General features: G+C 49.6%; 1 protein-coding gene across 1 annotated transcript in view; it reads right to left on the reverse strand.

The window, feature by feature from the left end:
* MYOCD (myocardin) overlaps nt 1-23037 on the reverse strand; it is a 33777-nt gene extending 10740 nt beyond the window's left edge. Inside the window, exons 1-5 of the mRNA XM_014886851.2 lie at nt 22659-23037; nt 13690-13755; nt 10127-10182; nt 5704-5779; nt 3325-3486 (exon numbers count right to left, since the gene is read on the reverse strand). Coding sequence (XP_014742337.1) covers nt 3325-3486; nt 5704-5779; nt 10127-10182; nt 13690-13755; nt 22659-22713 — 415 coding nt within the window. The 5' untranslated portion in view covers nt 22714-23037. The remainder of the gene's footprint in view (nt 1-3324; nt 3487-5703; nt 5780-10126; nt 10183-13689; nt 13756-22658) is intronic.
* Nucleotides 23038-23926: the final 889 nt, after the last annotated feature.

The following is a 23926-nucleotide window of genomic DNA, read 5'->3' on the forward strand; positions in this document are numbered from 1 at the left end:
AGAGGAGTGGATGTGGCTGCAGGTGCGCAGAGGCTCCCACATCCTGTCTCTGTCCACAGGTTTCACCCACTGGACGTGGTTCAAACCACTGCTACTGCCTGCCTGACAGCCCCATGGCTGCTCCACCTCCACAGCTCCTGCACTCTTATCTGCTAGTCAGATGGGCAAGGGTTTGACCCCGAGGTTTGCTGATAAATAAAGTGCTGAGAAAAAAAAGGTCTCATGTGAGCCTCGGGAGAGCTGCAGGTTGGGGTAGAGGAAGGAGCAGCGTGGCCACACTCATAATCTCCTCGTGCTCATGTCTGGCATTTGTCAGGCAGCTTGGCACGCTGATAGTGAGGTGACAAATGGGGAAATAGGAAGGGCCTGGGGACAAGCTTCCACCTGTCCCTGCTGCTGGTCTAGCAATGTGCACCTTCTCAATGACACGCACCTCCTTCTCTGACCCCTGTCCCTATCTGGGAGATAAGGGTTATCTCCACTCCCTGTGGCTGCTGGTGCCAGGGTGGGCGAGGACAGAGCCCTGGCTCCCTGCCTGAGCTGCTGTCCAGACATGGGCTGGGGTAATGAGATCAGCCCTGTTCAACTTGCTCTTTTCATATGTCTCTGGAAAGAGTGCCTGTGTCCTCTCCATCCTCTACATCAGAGGCAGCACCCACACAGGTCCCTGAGGAACTGCACCATTGCATGGGCCACCTGGGCTGCATGGGAGCTGCTTCCCACACCTGCAAGCCAGCGTGGACATCCTCTCTTGGAAAAAATGACTCCAAGCAAGGGGGACTTGTGGATCTGCAGGGCTCCTGCTGCGCTGGCAGGGAAGCGTGTGTTGGCAAGTGGTGCCAAAGCTGGGAGCACAAGGGACCTTCAGGACACACTGACAGCCCAGAGCATGACAGGAATGTGCTGCATCCTGCTGCTTGATACTGCAGGCCTGTGCCAATGGGGAATGCTTCCCTTATCTGTCCTGCTCTCACCCAGCCCGGCCTGAGCATATTGTTTCTCGATTCCGTGTCCCTGCTGTAATCTCAGGCAGGATGGTGTTTGCTCCGGGCTGTTTCTAATGCACTGGGTATTGTCCTCTCGAGCGCATTGGACAAAGTGATGACAAGGACCTGGTAAAAAAAGTTTCTTGTATCACTGCTCAGCTATGCAGGGCACTGGCGGCCTCCTGTCACTGGGACGTTTGGGCTTTCGGTTGGGGTCTGGCACTTTCTGCTCACCCTGCCGGAGGTGATTAGAGGAACACGTCAGCTGAACTTTCCACTGTGTAAACAGTTGAGATTCCAAGGTTAAAGTAAAATGATTTTAAACCCTGTCATCTTTCTGGTATTGCAAAAACAAAAGGCTTAACGTTCAGAAGTGCCAGTACTCATCTCTGCTCTGTGTTCAGCCCTTTGCCCCAAACTAAAAGTAACGACAATGTGCCTCTGACTCCAAAAATGAGCTTGAGGATCCTTCAGCTTGAGGCTTTCTTTTGCAGAAACCTGAGTGCTGGGATGGTGTTCCTGGTGCAGTGGCAGCACCTTCTTCTCATGGCACCCTGTGGTACTAAGCAACTTCATGTTGGACTCTAATATGTTGAGTGTTTCACCCTGGCTTACAAGGACACATTTTTCCCCAGCAATGTGATAGAAGAGCACTGTGAAAGGGAGAAATTTAAAACTGAACAAATCATTTTTAAGCCAAATTTTTTGTTTTTAACAGTTTGGTCCAGTAAATCTCTGTTTACCATGAGCTCTTGACAAGGCAGCTGGAGAGATGCTCTATTCAAGATTCAGGCTCATTTGCCCAGTCTCCAAACCTCAGCTCCAGAGGATAAAGTCATGCTCACACTGCCTCAAATGTTTATAAAGGGGTGGGGGGGATTTTTTGAAACTATTTTTTTCCCTCACTGTTCTCTCCTTTAGTAAGTGGCCAGGGAGATTTTACTTGAACTCTCCTTAAAAATTCCTCTTCAGGCAGAGTCCTGGAACATTTCACCTTCAAAGAGGAGGGCTGCGACATGCTGGGAATGGAGCAGCTCCAGGGCCAGGCTGGAGAAGTTGCATACACAGCTTGCATTTCACAGCTCCCAAAACAAGAGCAGGAATAATTGTGGGGTAGGACAGAGCAGTGTCTGAGCCTGGAATATTTCATGTCATTTAAGATGGTTTCTGAGATGAAATGAAAATCAAAGTGCTTCCTGTTTCAACTGTCATTTTTGGCATCTCTCCTGTCACTCCAAGACCCTTTCTGTCCCAAAGCTCTGCCATTGCCCCCAGCTTGCTCTGAGCTCCAGAACAGACTCTTGAAATGGGATTATGCCAGTGGAAATGATCCCATTAATTGAGGAGCTGTGAGCAACAGAACAAGCAGCTTCCAGGGGCAGAGCAGCTCTCAGTGCCTCACTGGAGACCTGAGTGCCAGTTTGGACATGTGGAGATAGTCCCAAAATTCAAAAATAAGGATCGCTGTCCTGTCACTGCAGGACCCTGTGGGCTTTCCTGCTCTTTTCTCTGCTTTTGGATCTCCCTGTCCTGGCACTGGGCCCTGGTGAAATTTGAGTCACCTTTCTGCTCTGTGTTGGCTCCCACACCAACTTCCCTGCAGCAGCGTGGAGGAAGTAATTGTGGATGATTCTTCCTCCCTCCTCTGGTGGGAGGAGGTGATGGAGGAAAACTAAGCTTAGGCATAAAGCAAGTGCTGGGTCCTGGTTGGTAGGAGTGTACCCTCTTTGGGAATGCAGGCCCCTGTTCATATTCACCAGCAATTTAGCACCCCAAGGATGCTCCACACCCCAGGGATGCAACATCCTGCTCTTCTGGGTCCTGCATACCACTACCAGTGGCAAAAAAACAACCCAAAAAACAAAACAAAAAAAACCCTCACAGCCTTACTGAACTGGGGCCACTCTACCCCCATTTACTGGTATGTGAGAGCTTGGCAGGGCACAAGTGGGAGAATCTGGGCTGGTCTCACAACCAATACCTGTGCACTCAAGTTCTCTCCCATGCTGAAGGAAGGAGTGACCTCTCTCCTACAGTATCACTTCTGTGCTCAAAGCCTTGGGGAGGGAAGAGGTCTAAGAAGGGAGCTTCTTTCTGGGGGAATGTGGCTGAGCAATGATGCATGTTTCAGTGTCACTGCTTTAAGATCAGAGCTCTGTGTTCACAGGCTGTGCTGGACTGGGCTGGTGACTGTGAAAATAATGACATTTAAGCAATAAATGCAGCTCTGACATCCAGGTCTGTCACCTCCTGCAGTGACTGTGGTACCTCCTGGTCCCCTCAGCAGCCCCTGCCCCATTCCATGTGCACACACAACACACACATTCACTGGCACTACCTTTTATGGCCTCTTTCACAGCTGAGTCCACAGGAATAATATTCTTCTCCACCAGCTCCAAAGGACCCGGCCTGAGAGCAATCTTTTCATTGAGATCATCTGCCAGTCGGGCTCTTTTCAGCTTCATTTGAGTAGACTGAATGGACCCTTCTGCAGCCGAGTCTAAAAGGCCAAACAGAAGCATCAGGACCAGGGGTTCCTGTGGGCACAGCACTCAGTGAGAACGTGATGCCCTTCAGCACAGCCTCTGGGGGCTGTGGCCAATACCTGAGTGTGGCTCAGCACAGCAGGATCTGCTCTGCTAGACTGAGTGGGGCTGCTGGGGTTTGGGACATGGGTCCTTCTCAGAGCCTCAGGCCCAGCTTGTCCATTCCCAAACAAAAGCCTCTGTCTACCATCCTGGGCTTGCAAACCCAGCCTACAGCTGGAGCATCCTTTGCAAGGCCTAGGAGTTATCTGTGATGGAAACTTCATGAGCAAGCTGCCACTAACAAGGGCCAAAGGGGTCTCCTGCTCCTGCCTGCCAGGAGCACATTGGCCCCTTGTGGGCTAGTGCAGATGGGAAACAGCTGGAGAATAGAACCACTGGCAGTGCTTGATAACTGGAGTAAATGGTTTACACTGGAATTAAAAATGCTGAGTCTTGGGCTTTTGGAGGTGACATGACTACAGTGCTCCAGCCTTCAGGGAAAAACGAGCTGGGGAGGAGCAGAACAAAAGCAGGCAGATCTGGAAGCTACAGCCCTACCAAAGCCAGCTGAGAAGACCCCAGTTATTGGAGGATGACAGAACAATAGCAACTTAGACAGGTTTCCTGAACAAAGCTGTCTGGCTCCTCTCTTGGACCAGGAGTGAATAGTGAGGGAGTGCAGACCATTTCTAAACCCTTGAAGGTCTAAAGTAAGAACAGCTGCATGTAGGTTGTTCTATCTCCAAAGCCTGCACACTCTCTGGAAGAGATACTGTAGGGAACATGAGCTACAGGGCTTGATACCATGGAAATTCTCTACAGGAGGTCAGGAGAGCTGGTCTAGGGCCATTCCTGGCCTCAGATTATACAGACCAGTGAACACAAATGAGCTCCTTGAGGTGAACTGTAACAGAAGGACTGTAAAGCACTTGGATGATGCAAACTGTGTCACCTGGCCAGTTCCAATCACCTCTAGGTCCAGTTGTGAACAAAATGGATTTGTAAGTCAAATCCACAAAATGGATATGCCAAGACACAGCTCTGAAATGCAGAGCAAGATGGAGAGGTGTGAGCAGAGGCTGCAGGTAAGGGGGGTGTGGGGCAGCATATGCATCTTGCTGAGTGCACAGCCAGGCACTCTCTGCTCTCTGCAGTCTCTCTCCCCTGGCTGGCTCTGTCCCTGTCCATGCCCAGAGACTGCAGCTGCCTCCATGGCTAATAACAGCCCCCCATCTCCAGTCCACATTTCTTCTATTATTTAACCTAAGGCAAGGACACTTTCCATCTCCTAAACAAGCAATTGTGCTAGCTTATTTTAGGGATGGAAACCCAAGGGAACAGCAAGGCAGAAACACTGATCCAGCATGGGACCCAGGCTCAGGCCTCCTGCCTGCCAGAGGAAAAAAGAAATACAGATTGCATCCATGCTGAGAGCAGAGGGCAGCATTCACAGCTGCCAGAGAGTGATCTGCTTCTTCCAGGCAAATGACAGGACTCAAGGAGGGAGGGAGGCTGCACATCCTCTCTGTCTCTAAGGATCTTGTTATCTCTGGAGATAACGAGGGACACTGTGGTGTTCTGCTGTCTGTGATGGGATACAGCCCTGCCAGCTCTCTGGCTGAGAGGGAACACCAGGATGGGAGAGGAGAGAGCTGCTGTGGCTCATGGACTGATAACAGCCGGGCTTTTCATACAGCTCTGCCTGGGTCATTGACTGCATAGGCTGTCACATAGAATATCCAGAATTACAGCAGGACAAAATATGTCCAGCTTTGGGAAGGTGTGACAATGACCTGCTATAGGAATTGCAGTGCCCTGGACAACCAATTCCCTGGGTTTGCTCGTCATGATTAGACATTGGAATTGGTGTCTAATAACAGAGTTCTCTCTCACAGCTGTTCTCTACTCCACTGTTCCCTAGAGCATCTTACACTGCTTCCTGCCAGAGATGGGAGAAAGACTGGGTGGCCTTAGGACTGTGTCTGTCAGGGAATAAAAGCGTGTCCTGTTTCCTGAACACCAGGTCTGGACAGAATTTTCCACGTGTCCCATTTGAGTCTGCCCCCATGAGCAGCTGGAACAAAGTAATGGCAATGAGATTCCTGAAGGAACACAAGAAGGGGAGGAGAAACACGAGTCCCAAGGCAGGAGACACAAGGAGTATGTGGGAGGAGCTTGGGCAGTCTTACCTTGCAGAATGTGCATATTGACCAGGTCTGAGCGCTCAGGCCTGCTTCTGATCTTGTGCTTGAGATAATCTTCAGTCTGCAGAACACAAACGCAAAGTTACCTGGCTAGAGCAGCAATAAGGTACTGAGAGCATTGCCCCTGGGCCATCCCATGGCTCTTTTGGCTTTATTACAAGCTGGGTTGAGCCAGCTCCTAAATGACATTTTTCATCACTGAAACGCTTGGGCAGAAGTTCTTCAGAAAGGGAGCAACGTGTTCATAGCTGCTGACTGTTCACTGCACCCACTGCTGTGCCCTCTGCCATTACTCTGATGCCTGAAATGTCATGAGAACTCATAGGAAGGGTGAGACCTATTCCCTGGCAGTGGTGGGCCTGCACACCACGTCACCCTGCTCCAGAATGTCTTGGTAGCAGCGGCTTCTGTGGGAAGCCCAGCACTCTGGAGTGAGGTATCAGGCAGAACAAGTCATGAAGCCACTCAGACACTCTAGCCAGGTCAGCCACGAGGCTTAACCTTCCTGCAGCCTTGCAGTCCCTGTGCTCTGCAGTTCCTCACCCAAGCTGTGATTTGGGGTTGGGAAGATCTGCTTTGCAGTCACTGCAGCTGGGCTTGTGATGGACATGGTCCTGGAGCCTTGTGCCAACTCCTTCATGGCTTTAGGAAAGAGAGGCACACAGAGGTACAGGAACACCATCCATAAGGGCCAAGAAAGTCAGCCTGAGGGCAGATGACCTCAAGAATACAAATATAAGCTTATTCCATGATGAAGAAAAGCTAGAGCTCAACTTAGACAAGCTCTTAGCTAAGCTGAGCTGCAAGAAGAAATAGTACAAAAATCGTACATAATTCAAAGAGATTAAAATCTTAAGGATAAATATAAAGGAATAATACAAGCAGTTGGAGCAAAATTGGAAATCCACAGTACAAAACGTACAGGATCATGAGAAAAAGATCTTATAAGGACTTCTGCAGTCAGAATCAGACAATGGAAAATGCTGTCTGTGTTCCATAAACAGGAGAAATAATTGTTCATACTTCTGAGATGGCTACAGGATTTAATGCCTTTTAAAAACCATCCTCACTAAAAAGATAAATGGCTCTTTATCAAACAGGTGGCTCAGCCAAGAACCTTCAGCAACAAAAGAGAAGAAACCCCAGTTGTCAGGTTGGAGAACAGGTTAGAGGGCACTCAGAGGAGTTAAATGTTCCCAAACATTTTTGAGACACGAGGCTGGAGTAATAGCAACTATCTATGGCCTTCCAGGAAACTGGGCAAAGGAGAGTAATTGCTAGCTTCAAAAGAGATGGGAAGAAGAAACCAGGAACTTATAAAGCAGACAGCAAGATACTGGACCAAGTAATCAAACAATCTATATAAATGAATTTTGAAGATAGCAAGGAGGTGAGCAACAGCCAGGATGGATTTATCAAGAACGAATCACATCACACCAACCAAAATTCCTTCTATGGAGAAATGACAGTTTTCTCTTGCAGGAATAAACAATGAATATCATGCAGCTTGACTCGAAGCATGTTTTGACATTATCTCCCATGGCTTTCTCACATGCAAGCCAGAGAAATTTGGTCTGGATAAGAATAATATAAAAAAGGAGCATAGCTGTGGATCACCAGAGGAATTGGAAATGGCTCAGAGTCTAAACAGAAGAATAAATCAAATCCTGTTACAAAGCAATTTTTCCTGCTAGTCAATATATTACTTATTGCCTTGAATGATAGAAGACATACTCCATTCTAAATCATTCAAGGCTAGCTGATTACAGTGCACCATGATTTGGCACAATTGATGATCTGAAATACATGTGCTACAGTTTCAAGAAGGACATTTGGGAAGGGCTGTGTTCAGGTCACTGCCACAGCTAAGCCAGCTGATGAAATTAAGCACTGCAGTGGACGGAGACTTAATGCACCAGAGATACTCCTGCAGTGGTCACTGGACACGGCCTTAGGCAGAAATCAGTTACTGCATGCATGGAAAAGTATAAAAGGCTCTGGAGAGTCCAGTGATCAGCAGCTGACCCACAACTCCAAACCAGCAAGGGAGACACAGCACGGGGTGTCAGCTCGGCCCTGCTCTGTGCCCTGCACCTGAAAGGGTCCATGGAAGGGTCTGGGCAGACAGCTACAGACATCACCACTGAGTCAGAGATGAGATCAAGGAGGGGAGTAGACAGGAGGGGAGGTTGGTCAGTCCAGAGGTGAGATGGCTATTGGGACACAGGAGGCAAAACACCTTTTAAAACTGTGGCAGGGAAAAACGAGTTCTGAATATACACACAGTAGTGTGCTCAAACTTCAGCAGAACAGCTTGAGCTGGGAATCAGGGGCCAAGCGTTCACAGCACAGTTCAGAAAGCACCAGAGCAGGTCACAGGCAGTGGGTGTCTGTCAGAGCTCACATCCCAGAGCAGCTCACTGTGGGTGTCTCTCAGTGCTCACACATGAATCAGGACCTGCCCAGTGGGGCTGTCCTGCTCTGGGCAGAGCCCTGACAGCCACCCCACAGCCCCTCTGTGCTGGGGTGCTGGGTGAGTGCTCAAACCCTGCTGATCCAGATGGCCCCAGAGCCTGCTCTCTGTCCTCCACCCCAGCAATCTATTATAGGACATCAAAGTCTGCTGTGCTGGCCCACTGCCAGCCTCTAACATAGCCAGTGACATGTTTAAACAAATAATTGACATTTTATTTACTAAAGTCTTTACAACGCCTTACCCTCCTCCCCCACTATTTTTCCCAGCTTATTTCCACCAACACAATCCCCTGCTTGGCCCATGTGTAGGTTTGCCTGGTTCCTGTGCCAGGTCAGAGTAAGCTGGTGTCTGCACCTGAGTGCATTTAAACTCATGTAATGCATTTCCAACTAATCCTTAGATCAGGTCCTGACTTGGGCTCAGCTCCAGCTGCTGTCCCACAGCTGTGTTTCTGCTGTGACTTCAGTTCCTTTGGACCCTGGCTGTTAATAAGCTGCATTTGTGTCTCTGGGGTGCAAATGATGAAGACTTCAGATGCAAGCTTTTTTAACATCAGCTGAAGCAGAGGAGCTTTCACAGCACATGAACAGTTATCTGCTTTCTGTTTGCACAACATCAGTTTGGGGGAATATCAGCTAAACAACAAATGCCTTTGAGTAACTGTCTGGAAACAGCAGCTGATCTTCCCGGTCCCAGGTCTAAGCAGGGCAGCTTTGCAAGGGAATAATATTTGTTATGGGCTGTGTTCAGTGTCTTCATTAGCACTTTCTAAACATGCCTGTGGTTTGGGATAGACTAGACCATCCTTCCCCTTTCCCCAGGCAACTAGCCAGTGAAAGCTTTTGAAGAGAAAGAGAAAGAGACACAAATGTATACTTTAACTGTAAAATATATGACACTTCAAGGATACTTTGGATTGCTTGAAATTTTTTAAGCATACTAATCTTTCAGAGTCATACTGTATTTCTTATGCTCGCCATTTATTACCACAGGAGACTTGGGGCAAGTGATTTGGAGTGTGTTTAAGTTCAGAAGAGCATTTCCCTGTATTTCACAATCATTCTTCCTTGCAAAGGTCCTTTCCCATGTGACTGTAAGAACATTTTGCAGATTAATGGAACAAATTCTTGTGTTCAAGCAAAACCTGCATGATTAATTGCTTCCCTTTCTGGGATGATCCCTCCAGCTTGATCAAGGCTGGATTGTTGGCAATTGGAAAACCAATGTGATTTCCCAAAAAGTGATCAGATCACAGAGTTTCAGGATGTTCTGGAAATGGCTACTGCCTTTGTCAGTGTTTAGGGAAGCCTGGTAATGGGGTGGGTGGGAGCCTGGCCTATTTCCCCCTTGGATGGTGTGTCCTAATGGCCAAGCTGTACTGCAGAGCTAAAAGCCAGAGCTCCTGCCTGGTGACAAGTGTGAATTCCCTGGGGGCTGGCTGCAGGTGGCACCTACATTCCCCCTGCACTCTTGCTGAATATGTTCCCTCAGGCCTGGCCACTGCTGGCACTGCTCTGACCTCGCTGCAGGAGTGCAGAGCAGCCAGCACAGGAGAAACAGGCTGTGGATGTGAGGGAGGGGAAGCAGCAGTTCCACTGGTGACACATTTACTGCAGGGACTGACAAAGCCATGCTGAACCCTGCCTCCTTTTATAAAACCTGGGGCTGCTCTAAAACCCCACAGCTCAGGGCACAGATGCCACCTTTGCCCTTTTTTAAAACCTTCCCTGCTGGGAGAAGGGTGCTCCAGAGTGTTTGTGAGCCTGGAAGCATTTCTGAAAGCAGGGCAAGTGCCTTGCCCCTCATCCTTGGCCACCAGGCCAGCGTGGAGGGTGCCAGAGGAGGGGACAGTGGTGGAAGGTGCTTTCAAACCCCGTGACTCATGCAAAGCAAGCCCATGTGTTCCCTCATTGGGATGGCTGCAGGAGTTACCTTGGCTCGCTCCAGACTTTTTCGCTGTTCATGGAATGCAGATGGGCTTTTCAGTGCTGCAACAGGAAAGAAAGAGGAGCAGTCAGCACAGGAGCGGAAGCAAGCAGCTACCAGGATATTCAGCAACAGCATTTTAATGAGTGCTATAAAAATAGCAACACAAACTAGCTGTTCTCTTTATTGTGCTGACTAAAAATAACTCAGGAAAGCTCTGGGAAATCCCTTGCTCTCAGCCAGTCCGTGGCAAGAGAGCAGGGGGGATGGAGAGCATGGGGAGAGCAGGAGGCACGTGGGCAGGGAGGGATGCAGGCTTTGAAACACAGTGCTCTGTGGGACACGTCAGAGACAGGATAAATCTTTTCCCTGCCATGTTCCCTGCAGGTCGTGGAAGGCACCACAGCTCCAGAAGACACATCTGGGAAGAGCAAACACCTATGAGGGAACCTCACCTGAAAGTAAAACCTGTAGGTGACTGAGGCCTGAGGTCAGCAGGAAAATGAATACCTGCCTCAACTCTTGGGATCTGTGGTGCAGCCTCCAGTGAGGGCATTGCCAGGTGGTCCTTCATCCCTCTTCTGTCACTGACCACTGGCATTTGTCCTGACCCCTGCTCAAAAGCAGCTGTGTCACATGGGACCTCCCTGGGCAGGCAAGCAGCAGGTCATGTCCTCAGCATCTCCTGACTTCAAGGAGGATTAACCCAGTGGCACTCCCAACAATAGGCCAATATTCCCTGGCTCTGGACCAGTGAACACCAGTCCCATGGAGCAGCCTGTATTGGAGTCATGGAGAATCTTGCACATTTCCTTGCTTACTGTGGTGCAGTAGAAATCAAGGCAGAATTTGCACCGAGAAGGGGTTAATACTTCTCACGTCCTACAAAAATTCTTTTCTGTCTGTGTAAGCAGACAAAACTAACTGTTCCCATTGGGACAAGGAAAGGGAAGGTGTCCTGACCCACAAAAACAGTCTGCTGCAAACCTTTGGCAACAGAAATTCTCTTTCCATCTTCTGAATGGGATCCAATAAAGACAGAAACTATTTTCATGCAGGCTTTGTTATCCTCCATCAGTCTAGGGGAGGATGAAAAGAAGACTGGGGAGAAACAGGAAAGGTTTGGGGCCCTCTGAATTGGCTTTTGGTAGTCAACACCCAGGCAACCCCTGGAACATCCAGTGAATCACAGAATCCTACTCCTGCCATTTGGAAAGCAGACAGACAGACAAGCTGGTGTTGCTGTGCCATGCTCCAGTGAGCAGCCACCAGCACTGGTGACAGCTGGTTTAATCAGAAGCAAAATTAAATAGTGCACATGAGAAAATGAAGTTAGCAAGAAATGACTTTCCCAGCCCTGCTCATGTGAAGTACTGATGTTGGCAGTGTGCTACAGGCACTGACCAAGTGCTGTGCTATTCAAGAGGAAAGTGCTGCAGAGTTTAGTAATTTACCGAGATTTTTGGAAGAATTATGTGGGTGCTGCAGCTTGTCTCAGTCTGCAGAACAAATAAAGACATTGCTAGCACTGCTAGTTCAGAGAACTTGTCAGGGGATGACATTTCAGCATGAAATGGGTGACAGCCTGGAGGCACCAGAGCAGAGGTGCTGTGTGTGGTGTTGATCACCTTGGGACAGTTTTAGGGCTTCAGTGAGGATAATGTGGTGGCTGTGTATAGCAGGAGGTATTTTTGCACCTTCAAGCACAGGTATTTTTGCAGTCCATCACAGCCAGGGAGACTCACCTGGTCCTCAGAACCAACATGGCATGGGAAGATATGGTTAACAAAGTTTTATTTATGGTGAGGAATGTCTGCACATGCCCAAGCCATGGGGAAGCTGGCTGGGGCTCCCATGTATTAAATGCTAACATCTGACACTTCCTCCTGATGTCAAATTCAGCAGTTAAATTCTGCATGTTTGTTTTTATAATGGCATAAGTGCCTTTTCTTCTATTACTTTCAGTGAGTGAACCGTGCTCAAGTTTCCCAAAATGGTCTTCTTGGACAGAAACCAGACTGCAAAATGTCAGCCTAGAAGTTGGAAGTGCAAAGAAGCTGTAAGTAACAGGAAAATACCCTTCAGCTGCCATCAAATATATTTGGCTGAATACTTTGCAGTGTGTAAGGTTTGAGCTGTCGGGTGCCACGTGTGACAGAGCAGCCTTGCAGAGCAGCCCCAGGTGTACAAACCTCTCACTGCTGCCCCATGTTCTTGCATTACTCTAACAAATATCACAGTATTTTGTCTAAAGCTTCAGCTCCCGGAGTCTTGTGATCAAAGTGCCTTCCCTTTCATGGCAGGCAGCATAAAATCTGAATGCTTAAAGAAATAAACAGGCAAAATGTGGAAAGAATATGCATTTATCAGTCTTAAAAAACATTGATCATTTTGGCCGTCATGATTTTTGTCATCCTGCTCAAGTTTTCCTAGTGCTTGGTGCTGACAAGAATGTCCTGAGAAGGCATCTGTTGTTCAGCAACAATCCTCCAGGAAGGACAGGGGAGGGACAGGGTGCAGCAAGCAGTGCTAGAGCCATGCTCTTAGAGAGGTGGTGTTCTGCTGCTTAGGCAAGAGCTCCATCACAGTCTTCAAGGGCAGAAGAGACAGAAGTGACACAGCCTCTGGAAAATTGTGATCTTAGCAGTGAACCCAAGGGGTCCTTGATGAGACAGAGAGGAGAATCCTCTACCTGGGTCCCAGGTAACCACAGATTTGCACATGGAGCCTGAGCTAGGTCAGGATGGAGTATTCCACTGGGCAGGGCTGAGCTCCCAACATCCTTCTCCAGTGGTGCTACAGCTTTCATGATGCACCTGCAGGTGCAGAAGGGGATGGTTTTCATTCACTGACTTTTTGGGCTCTAGCAACTGACTTTGGTGCAGAATGATTTCATGGTAATGCTGTCTGGAGTTTGTCCTTCAGGCTCGAATGCCAGGTGAGCAGGGGTGGATGGGGTCAGAGGGGGAACACATTTGTCCCTCTGTCACACAGCAAGCAGCCCTCGTGGGGGTTCACTGGCCTCAGGTGTGCACTGACAGCTCTGCCCTGGGGGGCCCTGCCTGGGCACAGACCTGGTTATGGCTCAATCCTCCAGGGACTGCACTGGGGCCAAGGCAGTGCCCCAGAGCTGCCTTCCTCCCCAGCCTCCTGGAATGAGCCCTCTCATCCTCTTCCTTGTCCTGGCACAGAGGTTTCTGGTTTTTACAGGAGGACAGGAGATTCTCTGCCCTTGCCTACATGAACAGCTTTGTGAGTCCTCTGCTTGAGCTGGACATGCTCGTCCTGCTACAGTGACCTCTGGGACAGGGAGCTCTGCAGCTGAAATTTTGAATGGTGTAAAGTAAGCATCTCTCCTGACTTCAGTTTGAGCAGGGGCATTATAGTCTGTGTGGTAAATGCACTGTACAGCACCAGGGATCATCACGTTTCTGCAGGGCTGGAAGCAAAGTCCCCCTGGTAGAAATTTGCTCTGAGCTGTGGGGGTCTGGTGCCACACAGTGCCCCAGCAGTGCCCAGTGAGCACAGCCCTCTAAGCCAGGATGAAAAAAGCAGAAGAAGATACTCACGTGGCATGATGCCTTGGTCTGCCAGCTGCTCACGGGTCCTTCTCTGCTGGAGCCGTAGCTGTAAAACTGTGAGAGACAGAGTGTCAGGGAAAGGGGCAGGATTGTCCTGAGGTGCTAATACAGGGACAAAGTGTGTAGGGTCTGTGTGTGGCACAGAGGTCTGGCACTGATCCCTGCTGCTGCTGGACCAGCCTTGTGAACAGTTTAGCTCATCCCATCACTCAGGTAACCACGCCTGTACTTTGAGTTAGTGTCATATTCTACACCTTTGGTTTTGCAAATTTGTCCTCAAGAGGACACCCACATCACAAGGTGAAATACAGAACTCAGTTCCATGCTTTCCTGCTGGAAGCTCACTAGAGCTTGCCATGAATACAGACACCTCAGTCACAACATAACCACACACTTCCCTGCCCACCAGCACAGCCTCAGGCTGCTTCTCCTCTGCTGCCCAGAATGAGCTGGAGTTGGAAGGAAAAGAAAGGCAAGAATGACATTTTTGACCTTGGGAGCAACCTGCTGAGCTCTGCCAACAGCTCATGTCTACAAAACAGCTCTCCTGGGATGTGGGATGGAGCTGAAAAATAATCCCTTCCAGAGCAGTCCCCAAGGCATGGGGCTCGTTGAGATGCCATTGCTTGCGACTTTTCCATGTCCTCTGTACAAACCATGTTTCACATTCAGAGCAAATGTTTAGTGAAGGCTTCATGTGGGACAATGATCTCCTGCCAAATTCCAGCACTTCTTTGGACACCAAAGATAGATTCTTGCTGTGAGGGAAAAATGTAGCCTTCAGTATGTGGTAAAGTCTGTGTGTGTGCTGTTCTTCTTAACCCAGGGTGAAGCTGATGGCTGAAGTCACTGGCAAACCTTGCTGAGTTGTAGCCCTCCTCTGCCCCATGGCACCACCACCCTCTGTAAGTACTGGTTCTGCCTGTGGACATGGATTTAGACCCTCACTCTCTGGGTACCTGCACTGCACCCAGTTATCTGCACTCCCTTTGCAGAATTCATCCCCCTCTGGGGCCCTCAAAACCAAATGAGACAGTCCAGGCTCTGGCAATGCCTGTGTTTCCTCCTGGGCCATGCAGGCAAGTTAAAGGTAGCCAGCTCCTGGCTGGGATCTCACACAGGGTGAGCTGTACCCCAGTTTCTCTGCACAGAACCTTCTCTGTGACTGCTCACAATACTGAAGAGCAGTGCACAGCTTGGCACTTTCCCTAACAGGTGGATCTTTATGGAATAGGTGAGCTAAGGGAAGTGAGAAACTGTCCAAGAATAAAACCAATCTGTCAATCACCCAAGAATGGTTCTGTACTCTCCTAGTCCAGTATCCCAGGCATTAGAGCATCCTGCTCTAACTGAGGCAATTTACACACAACATCACATTATTAACAGGAACCAGAGACAGCAAAGCCTTCTCGAGTCACATACACCACCCTGCCAAGGACACAGCAGTGCCCCATCAGGCTGTAAAATATCCCGAGTGAGGATCCTCCATCACTTCCCTTCACAGCTCCCACGTGTGCCAAATTATTTGCACCATTTCACTCCAACTTCCGACACAGCCAGACCAAGTGATGTACCACATCCACAGGCAAGGGGGATTCGAACAGTCTGTGCATTCAGGGCCCACATTCCCTGCTGCTTCTGCTTATTTCATAGCCCTTCCTAGCAAACAAACAATTCACCAGCCCCCTGGAGCAGCCAGCTGTCAGCCAGGCTGGTGAGGAGGAGAAGGACAGGGTACAAATCCCCTTGGAGCATAGCTGGGAAGGTGATGATGATTTCCTGTGTGGTTGGTGTAAGATTCATCATCTGCCCTGCTGCAAGAAGTGATAAAAACGTGTGGGTTTCACTGCCATAGCTCTCCCAGTGTTTGGCTGCAGGAGCAGTGCTTGGGAACCCAAATTCCCCAAATCCCACTGCCCTCCACTGAGCAGGGCACAGTCTGGGGGATCCCCCCACTGGAGCTGGTCCACGCTCCACCTCACAGCCTCTCCTTTGCCTCCTGCCCTGTGGATAGACTGTCACAGAGGGGGATCTGGGACTATGTAATGATCATTTTGTGCAGGAGAAAAGGTCTCCAATTTGGTTTTTCTTGCTGATGGGTAGAAAGGCTGTGAGCCAGCAATGTCACTCACTGCTCTGGTGTGACAGCTGAGCAATTCCATGGGCAGGTCACCTCCCCTAGACAGGGAGTTCATCATGGGCCATGCTGAGCTTAGCTTACAAACATCCTTAAGTCTGGCTCTGGCCCATCCTTAAGCTACAGGGCAAGGAGGAAAATTTTATCCAGCCTTGTCTGTTCAGGACATGCTGTCAAAAAATGTGAGGACAGGCCAGTGCAAGTACCAGCCACTTCCAGGAGCAGCACACACTCAACAGTTGAAATAGTTATTTTAGCCACCAACTATCCATCCCAGTCTGGACCTCCTCATGCAGTAGGATTCATGACTCGACTCTCAAATATTTCTGTGAACTTCCAAAACCTGTTGCAAACCATCTGAAGAAATGTAGTGCACAGTGTCAGACAAAAATGCTGAACATCTCTGCACAAGAGGCAACCTCTGAGGCAGTGCTGCAGTTTGCAGCTTGGCAAATGCCAGCTTAGGGCTTGCACCTTTCCCTTACAACCAACAGTGCTTAAAAACAGGGCTGGAGGAGCCCCTGGCACCATCCAAGCCACCATTTAGCTGCTTCTTTCCTTGAAGCTGTGTCCAACCCCAGCTGCATTCCTTTCCTCTTTCTCTGCTGCATGTCTGGAGGTCTGAGCTCTGAGTGTTGTATGGGAATTAAATTTTCAGGAACATTCTTATTTTTAAAGGGAACTGCTGTGCTAACACTTCAGAGGAACATTTATCATACAAAAAGTGGCTGGAGCACTGAAGAGACAATCTTGGTCCCACCCCCCAGCATCTTTGTTGCCTGCCTACACCAGTTTGGATGGTGAGAAGTACCAGCCAGGGAGCAGCCGTGCACAGTGGTCATCCTGTGCCATCCCCCGCGGAGAGACAGCCTTTCTTTCAGCAATCCTGCTCCCTCCCGGGGTGCCCCACGATGAGAAATCCTCCCAGGATGATGAGAGACATGGCAGACCTATCCCACTGAATTTGCTCATGAACTTTTTCTGTCAGAAATACTCCTCACTTCTATGCTAGCACCAAGTTCCATTTACTGATATTGGCTTCCAGAAATGTCCTGTGTAGCAGGGCCGTGACAGTGGTGCAAACGAGACCTCCTGGCATCAGTCACAGCTTCCTCTGGTGGCCCGAGCTTTGAGCACTGCCTGTGACTTACAGTCATGAATCATCCTCCTCTCTAGGAGCTGACCTCAGAGCTGTAGAAAGCTCAGAGGACAGCTTGGGCCTTGCCTGGCCTGGTGATGCACAGAAAAGACATGTTCAAATCTTCTGTCCACCCCAGGAACAGGCAGATCCAGCCATCTGCTTCAGCCTGCAAGGACACTTTGAGTCTGATGCTCAGCAGACAATCAGGATGGGTGGGACTTCATCACCTGCATCAGAGCATCCCTGCACTGGGGTACTGTCAGAGCATTCCCAGCACCATCCTCTCCTTGGGGAATTGGCATGAGCAGCACAGGGGGCTGAGCAGCATGAATGTGTCCCATGGAGTGAGGGAAGTGCCTTCCTCACGGGCTCAGGACTAGGACAGGCAGCACAGACATGGCTGACCTGACCTAGTGTTGGGGCTGGTACGTCCCCAAGAAAGAGACCACTGAAAAAGCAGCAGCAAGTCACTGTCCCTTCTGCCACCAGCAGCTCATTCCTGCCCTCGTGGCTCAGAGCTGGGGTTTGGGGAGTGTGAGTGCACCTCAGTGGTGCACAGGATGGGGACAGCTCTGCTGGGCTGGGGAGTTTGGCAACAAATTGGGAGTGGGGAGGGGGGCTCCTGCTGGCAACAGCAGCAGTTTTGTTGCCCACAAACAGCAGCTGAGCAAAGGTGAAAGACAGGCCTGTCCATGGCCATGGTGTGTATCAGGGAACCTGGTGACCTGCCCTTGCTCACACACTGACTGCAGAAAGTGGCCCTGGAATCAGAGAATATCTAGAGTTGGAAGGGACTCACAAGGATCATCAAGCCCAACTCCTTGTTTTGGACCCAGCCACCTTAGAAAGGCAGGGCTGCTGCTGGCTGTGAGACTGGCTTTCCATTTAATGTCCAAGGTATTGTGTGAGCTTGATGGAGAAGAGGAGCTGCCCCGTGGATTCTCTCACTGTCCCACGGTGCCAGCAGGGCAGGATCAGGGCTGGCACTCTGACAGGTTCAATCATGTTGTTCATGGCCCTCTCAGGACTGTGTCTTTTCCTCGCAGGAGCAGGGGTCAGTTCTCAAAGCAGGATGTGGGCAGGACCCTGGGGCTCCTTCCCAGCTGAGCAGCAGGCTGGCATTAAACTCCAGTGTGGAGTGATTCTGAGCTGGGTGACAAGCCAGCCACAGCAGAGTCTCACAGGACTTTTCTGGAGGTGCTGTTTTGTGAAAACACCTTGGCCAGACTTTGTCTTGAGCCCCTTCATGGATCTCAGCCCCCCTGCTCTGCCCATAGCCTTGAGCCATGAAGTGATTTCGCTGTAACATGATGTCTCCAGGCCCATGTTATCCTCTGACAACATGACCTGGGTGGGACCTGTGTGAGCAGAATGAAGCTCAGAGATGAAGCTGGAAATAGCTGCTCAGCCAGGACAGCCATGGACAGCCCTGGTCAGTCCTTTCCCAGGTGGACACTGCTTTATCTCTGCCTGTGATGTCACTTCAGAGCTGGGAGCATTTTACTTCTAACAGACAGATGTGCTACAAATGTGTAGCAAACTTGCATTGAAAAATCTCTGCATGGGCGAGAACTACATTTCTAACCCCAAGTCCAGGTCTTCAGGTACCTTGGAAGAGACACTAGGCTAGCACAGCTGGCTAGCAAGGAGCCCAGACCACCAAATGGGCACAACCAGCTGTGAAATCCCCGTGAATCCATCAAAATATGCAACCCCAAGCTCACAGTGGTCCTGAGAAGAGGCTCTCCCCTTGGAGCCACCCCTTCAGCACCCCTATGAGCAGATGTCCCTGAAGCACAGTTAGGTCTGTTTCAATCTGTGCTACAACACATGCCTGACTGACAAAGGAACATCTGACTGTCCATTAAAACACAGAGGGATAAGATGCCAGAAAAACGAAAGCACAAACTGATCTACACCAAGTCAGTGTTTTCTGAAAACTTCACAAAAGTCTCATCAGTTACAGCAAGGCCATGGTTTGAACACACACACACTGACTGTGACCTGTATGAGTTCATGAGCTGAGAGGAAACACAGGCACATGCTTTATCTTTGGACACCAGGAAAATCAAAATAAAGGTTCTGCCAAAACGCCTGGCCAAACACCCTACCAAGACCTATTCTCTTCTGCCTTTATTGACCTGCTGATTTTGGTCCAAATCACTCTCGCCACCGGAGGCAGACAGAATAAATTCCTCTCCCATCTCAGTTTCATTCAAGTCCTATGTGCAAGCATGAATACTTTCCTCCATGGAGCCAGGCAAGTGTTCTCTGCAAACCCACACCCATATGTCCACAATTAGGTCTTGGTACCCCATGCCAAGCCATGCAGAGCCTTATTTATAGTGTTAAACTTTCACTTCTCACCAATTATCTGAATTACCACTGAAGTTAGGCAGATGTTGGCCTTGCAAGCTTTTTCCATTTAGCTGCAAAAAAAGGTCAGGGCTAAGGTTGGATCTGCATTTGTCAGCTTTGTTTGCTTTGTTCGATGCCAACGCTTCTCCACTGCTGGAGAACAATTGGTTTGTACTCAGAGCAAGAGATCACATAAATGATCATCTCTGGGAAGAGTTAAATGTGTTTCTGGAACAGCACTTAGATGTCCTGTTGATTTAGTGCAATCCCATTGATAGTTGGATTGTATGGGACAGCATGGCAGACTTGAAGAATCATCATTCCTGCAAAATTTGTCAGGATGACCTCAGATCAGAATATTTATGTTTGGTCAAACAGACAAAATAAAGAGGCACACAGATCCTCGAGGAAGGGAAGCAGGACCCTGCAGGACTGCAGCATGGTGGTGATTTTCTTTCCTCTGGAGCAGTTCCTGGTGCCTGGCACTGGAGTAGCCACTGTCCCTCCTCATGGCACAACTGTGCTAGTCCTTCACTGGGACCACTGGAGAGACAAGAACAGGAGAAACCACTGTGGCACTCGAGGGATGATTGTAGGGCACATTGAGAAAAGCCACTGCCACCACCACAGCAGCCTTTCCTGGATAAACACACTTTTGCTTGCTACTGATGCTTTCAGATGGAAGTGAGGGACAGGAGAGCTGCCCCTGGAGCCACACCAGTGCCACCACCTTCTACCTGCCACTTCCTTGCTCCAACTTCTGCCTGGTGCATAACGGAGAGATTAAAGGGATTCTGGGAGGAGGAAACAAGTAATGCATCTCCAGCTTCCCTGAACACACATAGCTCCTTCAGCTGCTTAGCCTATGCAGGCCAGGGAGAGACAGCAAAAGTTTAGTTATTAAGATTTACTTCAGCCCTCTTTAATATTGGCCTGGAATCCTTCAAAAGGGATTCAGGCTCATCATGAGTCATGGAACACAGCTAATCCTTCCCAAACCTGGGGAGCAAACAGAGCCTCACACCTGCGGCTCAAGAGCATTCCCAAAGCCATGGCACAGGCTCAGCCTGGCTCCTTGGGGCTTGGCATTTCGGGGCTGAGCCCTCCTGCCTCTGTGCAAGCTATACGGCTCTGGAACTGCTGCTGTCCCCTGTCACAGCCCCTGAGCTCTGCAGGATGGTGTGGGGCACAGCCATGGGATGTTTGAGACTTTCAACCCTCTTCCAAGTGAATGGAGGATGGTAAACCAGAGCTCTGCACCTCCTGCCATCCTTGTGGGCTTTACAGGTGACAAAGCCTGCACACAGAGCAGGGATGCCACAGGAAACTGTGCCATAGAGACCTTGCAAATAAAAGTGATTCCGTTAAATGTTAGCTTTTTCTTCTCTGTTGCCCATGTTATTAAAAATCCAGCACAAACTGAAAGCAGTTTTACTGACTTATTTGGGTTTCTCAGCATCCTGGCCTCCTCCTGCCTCACACGCTGTGATAACCAGGGCTGTGCTGTGGTCATGTCCCATGTCACCAGTGGTCACAGCCATGGGGACAGCGAGGTGCAGACATGCATTTGGGATGTTGGTGAGCCCAGCTCCAACAAAATCAACAGGCAGAGAAATCTTGTCAAATGAGAAGCCTGCCTTTCACCAGGCCATAGCAAGGGATAGCACTTGTGGGAATAAATCATGAAGCAAAGAATGCCCCACAAATTGACTGTCCTAGAAATGCTGAAAGGCACGAGAATTTATGGACACAAAGACCCACAAAGTTTACTTTTCCTGGAGAATCATTTGAAAAATATGTTTAGAGAGCCCACTGTTGGTTCCATAATAAAACCAGCTTACAAATAAACCAGAAATGAGCCTTAAAAACAATCTTGGTTCATTTGAAAAGAATGCAGGGACAATGAACAGCCCGTCCTCCGCTCCTCAGGGAGGTGGCAGTGTTGCTTTGTACATGCTGGAGGAATTGTTACAGACTGAGATTTTTTTCAAATGAACAGCAGTGTACCATAATATACCAACAAAATTTAAGGAATGACTTAATCTAATGAAATGTAAGATCAGAGCGATATGGAAACCACACCAAAGACCTGGACCCAGGCTTTGTATAATTGAGCCAGACTAGGACACTTGTGTTTGCTCACACACTCTGGGGTTTTCAACCAATTGCCAACTTTGTATTTGCTGAGAAAACAAAGTTTAAGTTGACCACCCAGCTATCTAAGAGATCCTGATAACACCACTCATGTCTCCCATCAGTACCATAAATCTCCCGTTTCATTATCTACAATGAGTAAGGAGGCAAAAACACACACGGCGTGGGTGACATGCCAGACCGGGTGCATGTTCCAACGTGACTGCCCTGCCTGGGTTTAAAGCATCCCGTACAGCACATGCGACTGATTTATCTGCACATCCTCACAGATAATATTCCCTTCACTTCTGGGAAGGTCAGAGAAAGCACCTTGACAACTTTTTTTGGCATTGCTGTTAAAATTTGCTCTGATCATTAAAAAAACTACAAGTCAGGATACCCACTCCCAAAGACAGCATACTTACTATAGATGCAGCCAGTGACTAAAGGCATGAACATCCAGCAGAGGGGCTGATCTAGAAGCCACTGTCCCATAGTTCACCTTCACTCACCTTCACTCACTGAACGTCCTCGGAGAAGCCCCTGCCTGGTGCTTCCCCTGACTTAGGAGCTGCAGGCATGTTTAACTCACAAACCCTCCGCCAGTGGCAATCAATTGTGTGCCTCTGGTTTTATTTCTCTGATGATGTCACTTTAAATACTTTTCATGTTCCATTTGTTATTTTTACTTCTAAAAATGACGCATTTCTTCAAATTCATTTTTCTCCAATTAGTCACAACTTAATGGAACAAGCTCGGCTGCCTGCCTGTCAGAGAGCGTGTCAGGCCCGTTCTCTCCGTGGTTATCCCACACAGACCCGCAAGAGCACCTGGAATATAGGGACGGCATTAGGCACCTTGTTTATCCCAGATGCCCTTCTGGCTTCCTGCCCAAATCCTTCGCAGCAGGGCCAGAGCAGGAGAGCCGCGAATTGCAGTTTTACCAACATAAAACACAGACATAAATCAAAGACAGTGAAAAACCAGGAGTGAAAACAGCAAGAGAGAGGAAGGAAGATGCATCTCTGCACTTGTGGAACAGCCTCTGTAAGAGCAAAGCCGTGACAGCTCTACAACCCCTCGAGCCTTTTGCTCACATGCTGCTTCCGAACATTTAATGCAAAACAGTCTGTGGCTACGGCTTGACAGAGAGAGAAGTTTTAAGAGAAATCTCAAGGTTTTCCCTACCTGATCTGAACTTGCTCCGAATCAGCAAGGAGTGCTCAGACCCCAGGAGTGTCATGGTGACTCAGGGACCAGATCCAGACGCCCCTCACTTAAACCATTAACTTCCTCCACAGGGAAAAGCCGACCAAAGCGTGGCTGGTGCTCAGGATTCATCCAGCTCTCCTGGATTCTCTGGGTGCTTTTACAGCCGGCTGGCAAGGAGCAGCAAGTGGCTTTGTAAGATTTGGTCCCATCCAGCACTGACCCCGCACAGACACCAACTGCTCCCCCTGTGCTGTGTTGAACTAATTAACGTGGAGCCAGCGGGAGCCTCCTCCCGCCCCGAGTTTACTACCAGCAGCTGGGTGTCCTGGCTGATGTCATCGTCTAGCGGGGAGCAGCGACTATCGGAAAGGGTCTTAGCAAAGACAGAAGTTTGATATCTGATCCTAATTACTACCGGCCGTACGCAGCCAATCCGGGCGCTCCCCGTCTCAGCCGACTTTGGGAGCCGCTGGAAATATCAACAGAGCCAGGGCTTTAACTCTTTGCAGCGTGGTGGGACACGGGCTCCGCACCTCGCGGGGCTGGGGGCTCGGCTCGCAAAGGGGAGGGGAGGGCTGGGGTCGGGACAAGTGTCCCGGCACAGGATGGCCTTGGGAAGGTCACACCTGAGCGCTGCCTTGGGTGCCATCCCCGACAGGGGGCACAGGACGTGGCTGCTGTGAGCACGGATCGGGGTGAGCACGGGGCTGCTCGGGGGTGGCACTGCTCGGGGGTGGCACTGCTCAGGTGTGGGTGTGGCACTGCTGACGGATGGCACTGCTGAGGGATGGCACTGCTCGGGTGTGGGTGTGGCATTGCTAGGGTGTGGCACTGCTCAGGTGTGACACCTGGATGTCCCTTCTGCCGCACAGGTGTGTCCCGAGCTGTGCTGCTCTGCTCACACCTTTCCCAGCGTGGGGCTGTATCCAAGGAATTATCCATCTGAGATCTCCCATGTGCTGCAGGAATCCAGAACGTGTTCTCTGTGCTGTGGCACATGGGCACGGATTTGTGAGGACCTTGGCTCAAAGTTTCCTGTGCCACAGCAATCCCAAGGAGGCTGAGGACAGTGTTGTAATGGAGGATCTCTCCCCACCTACCAAACACGCTCTCAGTGAAGAGAAGCTGATTGCAAATACACAAAATAAGGAGAAACAGACCCTTTGAGGCTCCCCTTCCCCGAGCCCACATCTGGTTCACTTGAGGGGATGATCTGCTGGCAGCTTTTATTGTGCAATGTAAGT

This window comes from Sturnus vulgaris, chromosome 20, assembly GCF_052056855.1.
Source record: "Sturnus vulgaris isolate bStuVul1 chromosome 20, bStuVul1.hap1, whole genome shotgun sequence".
Lineage (NCBI taxonomy): Eukaryota > Metazoa > Chordata > Aves > Passeriformes > Sturnidae > Sturnus > Sturnus vulgaris.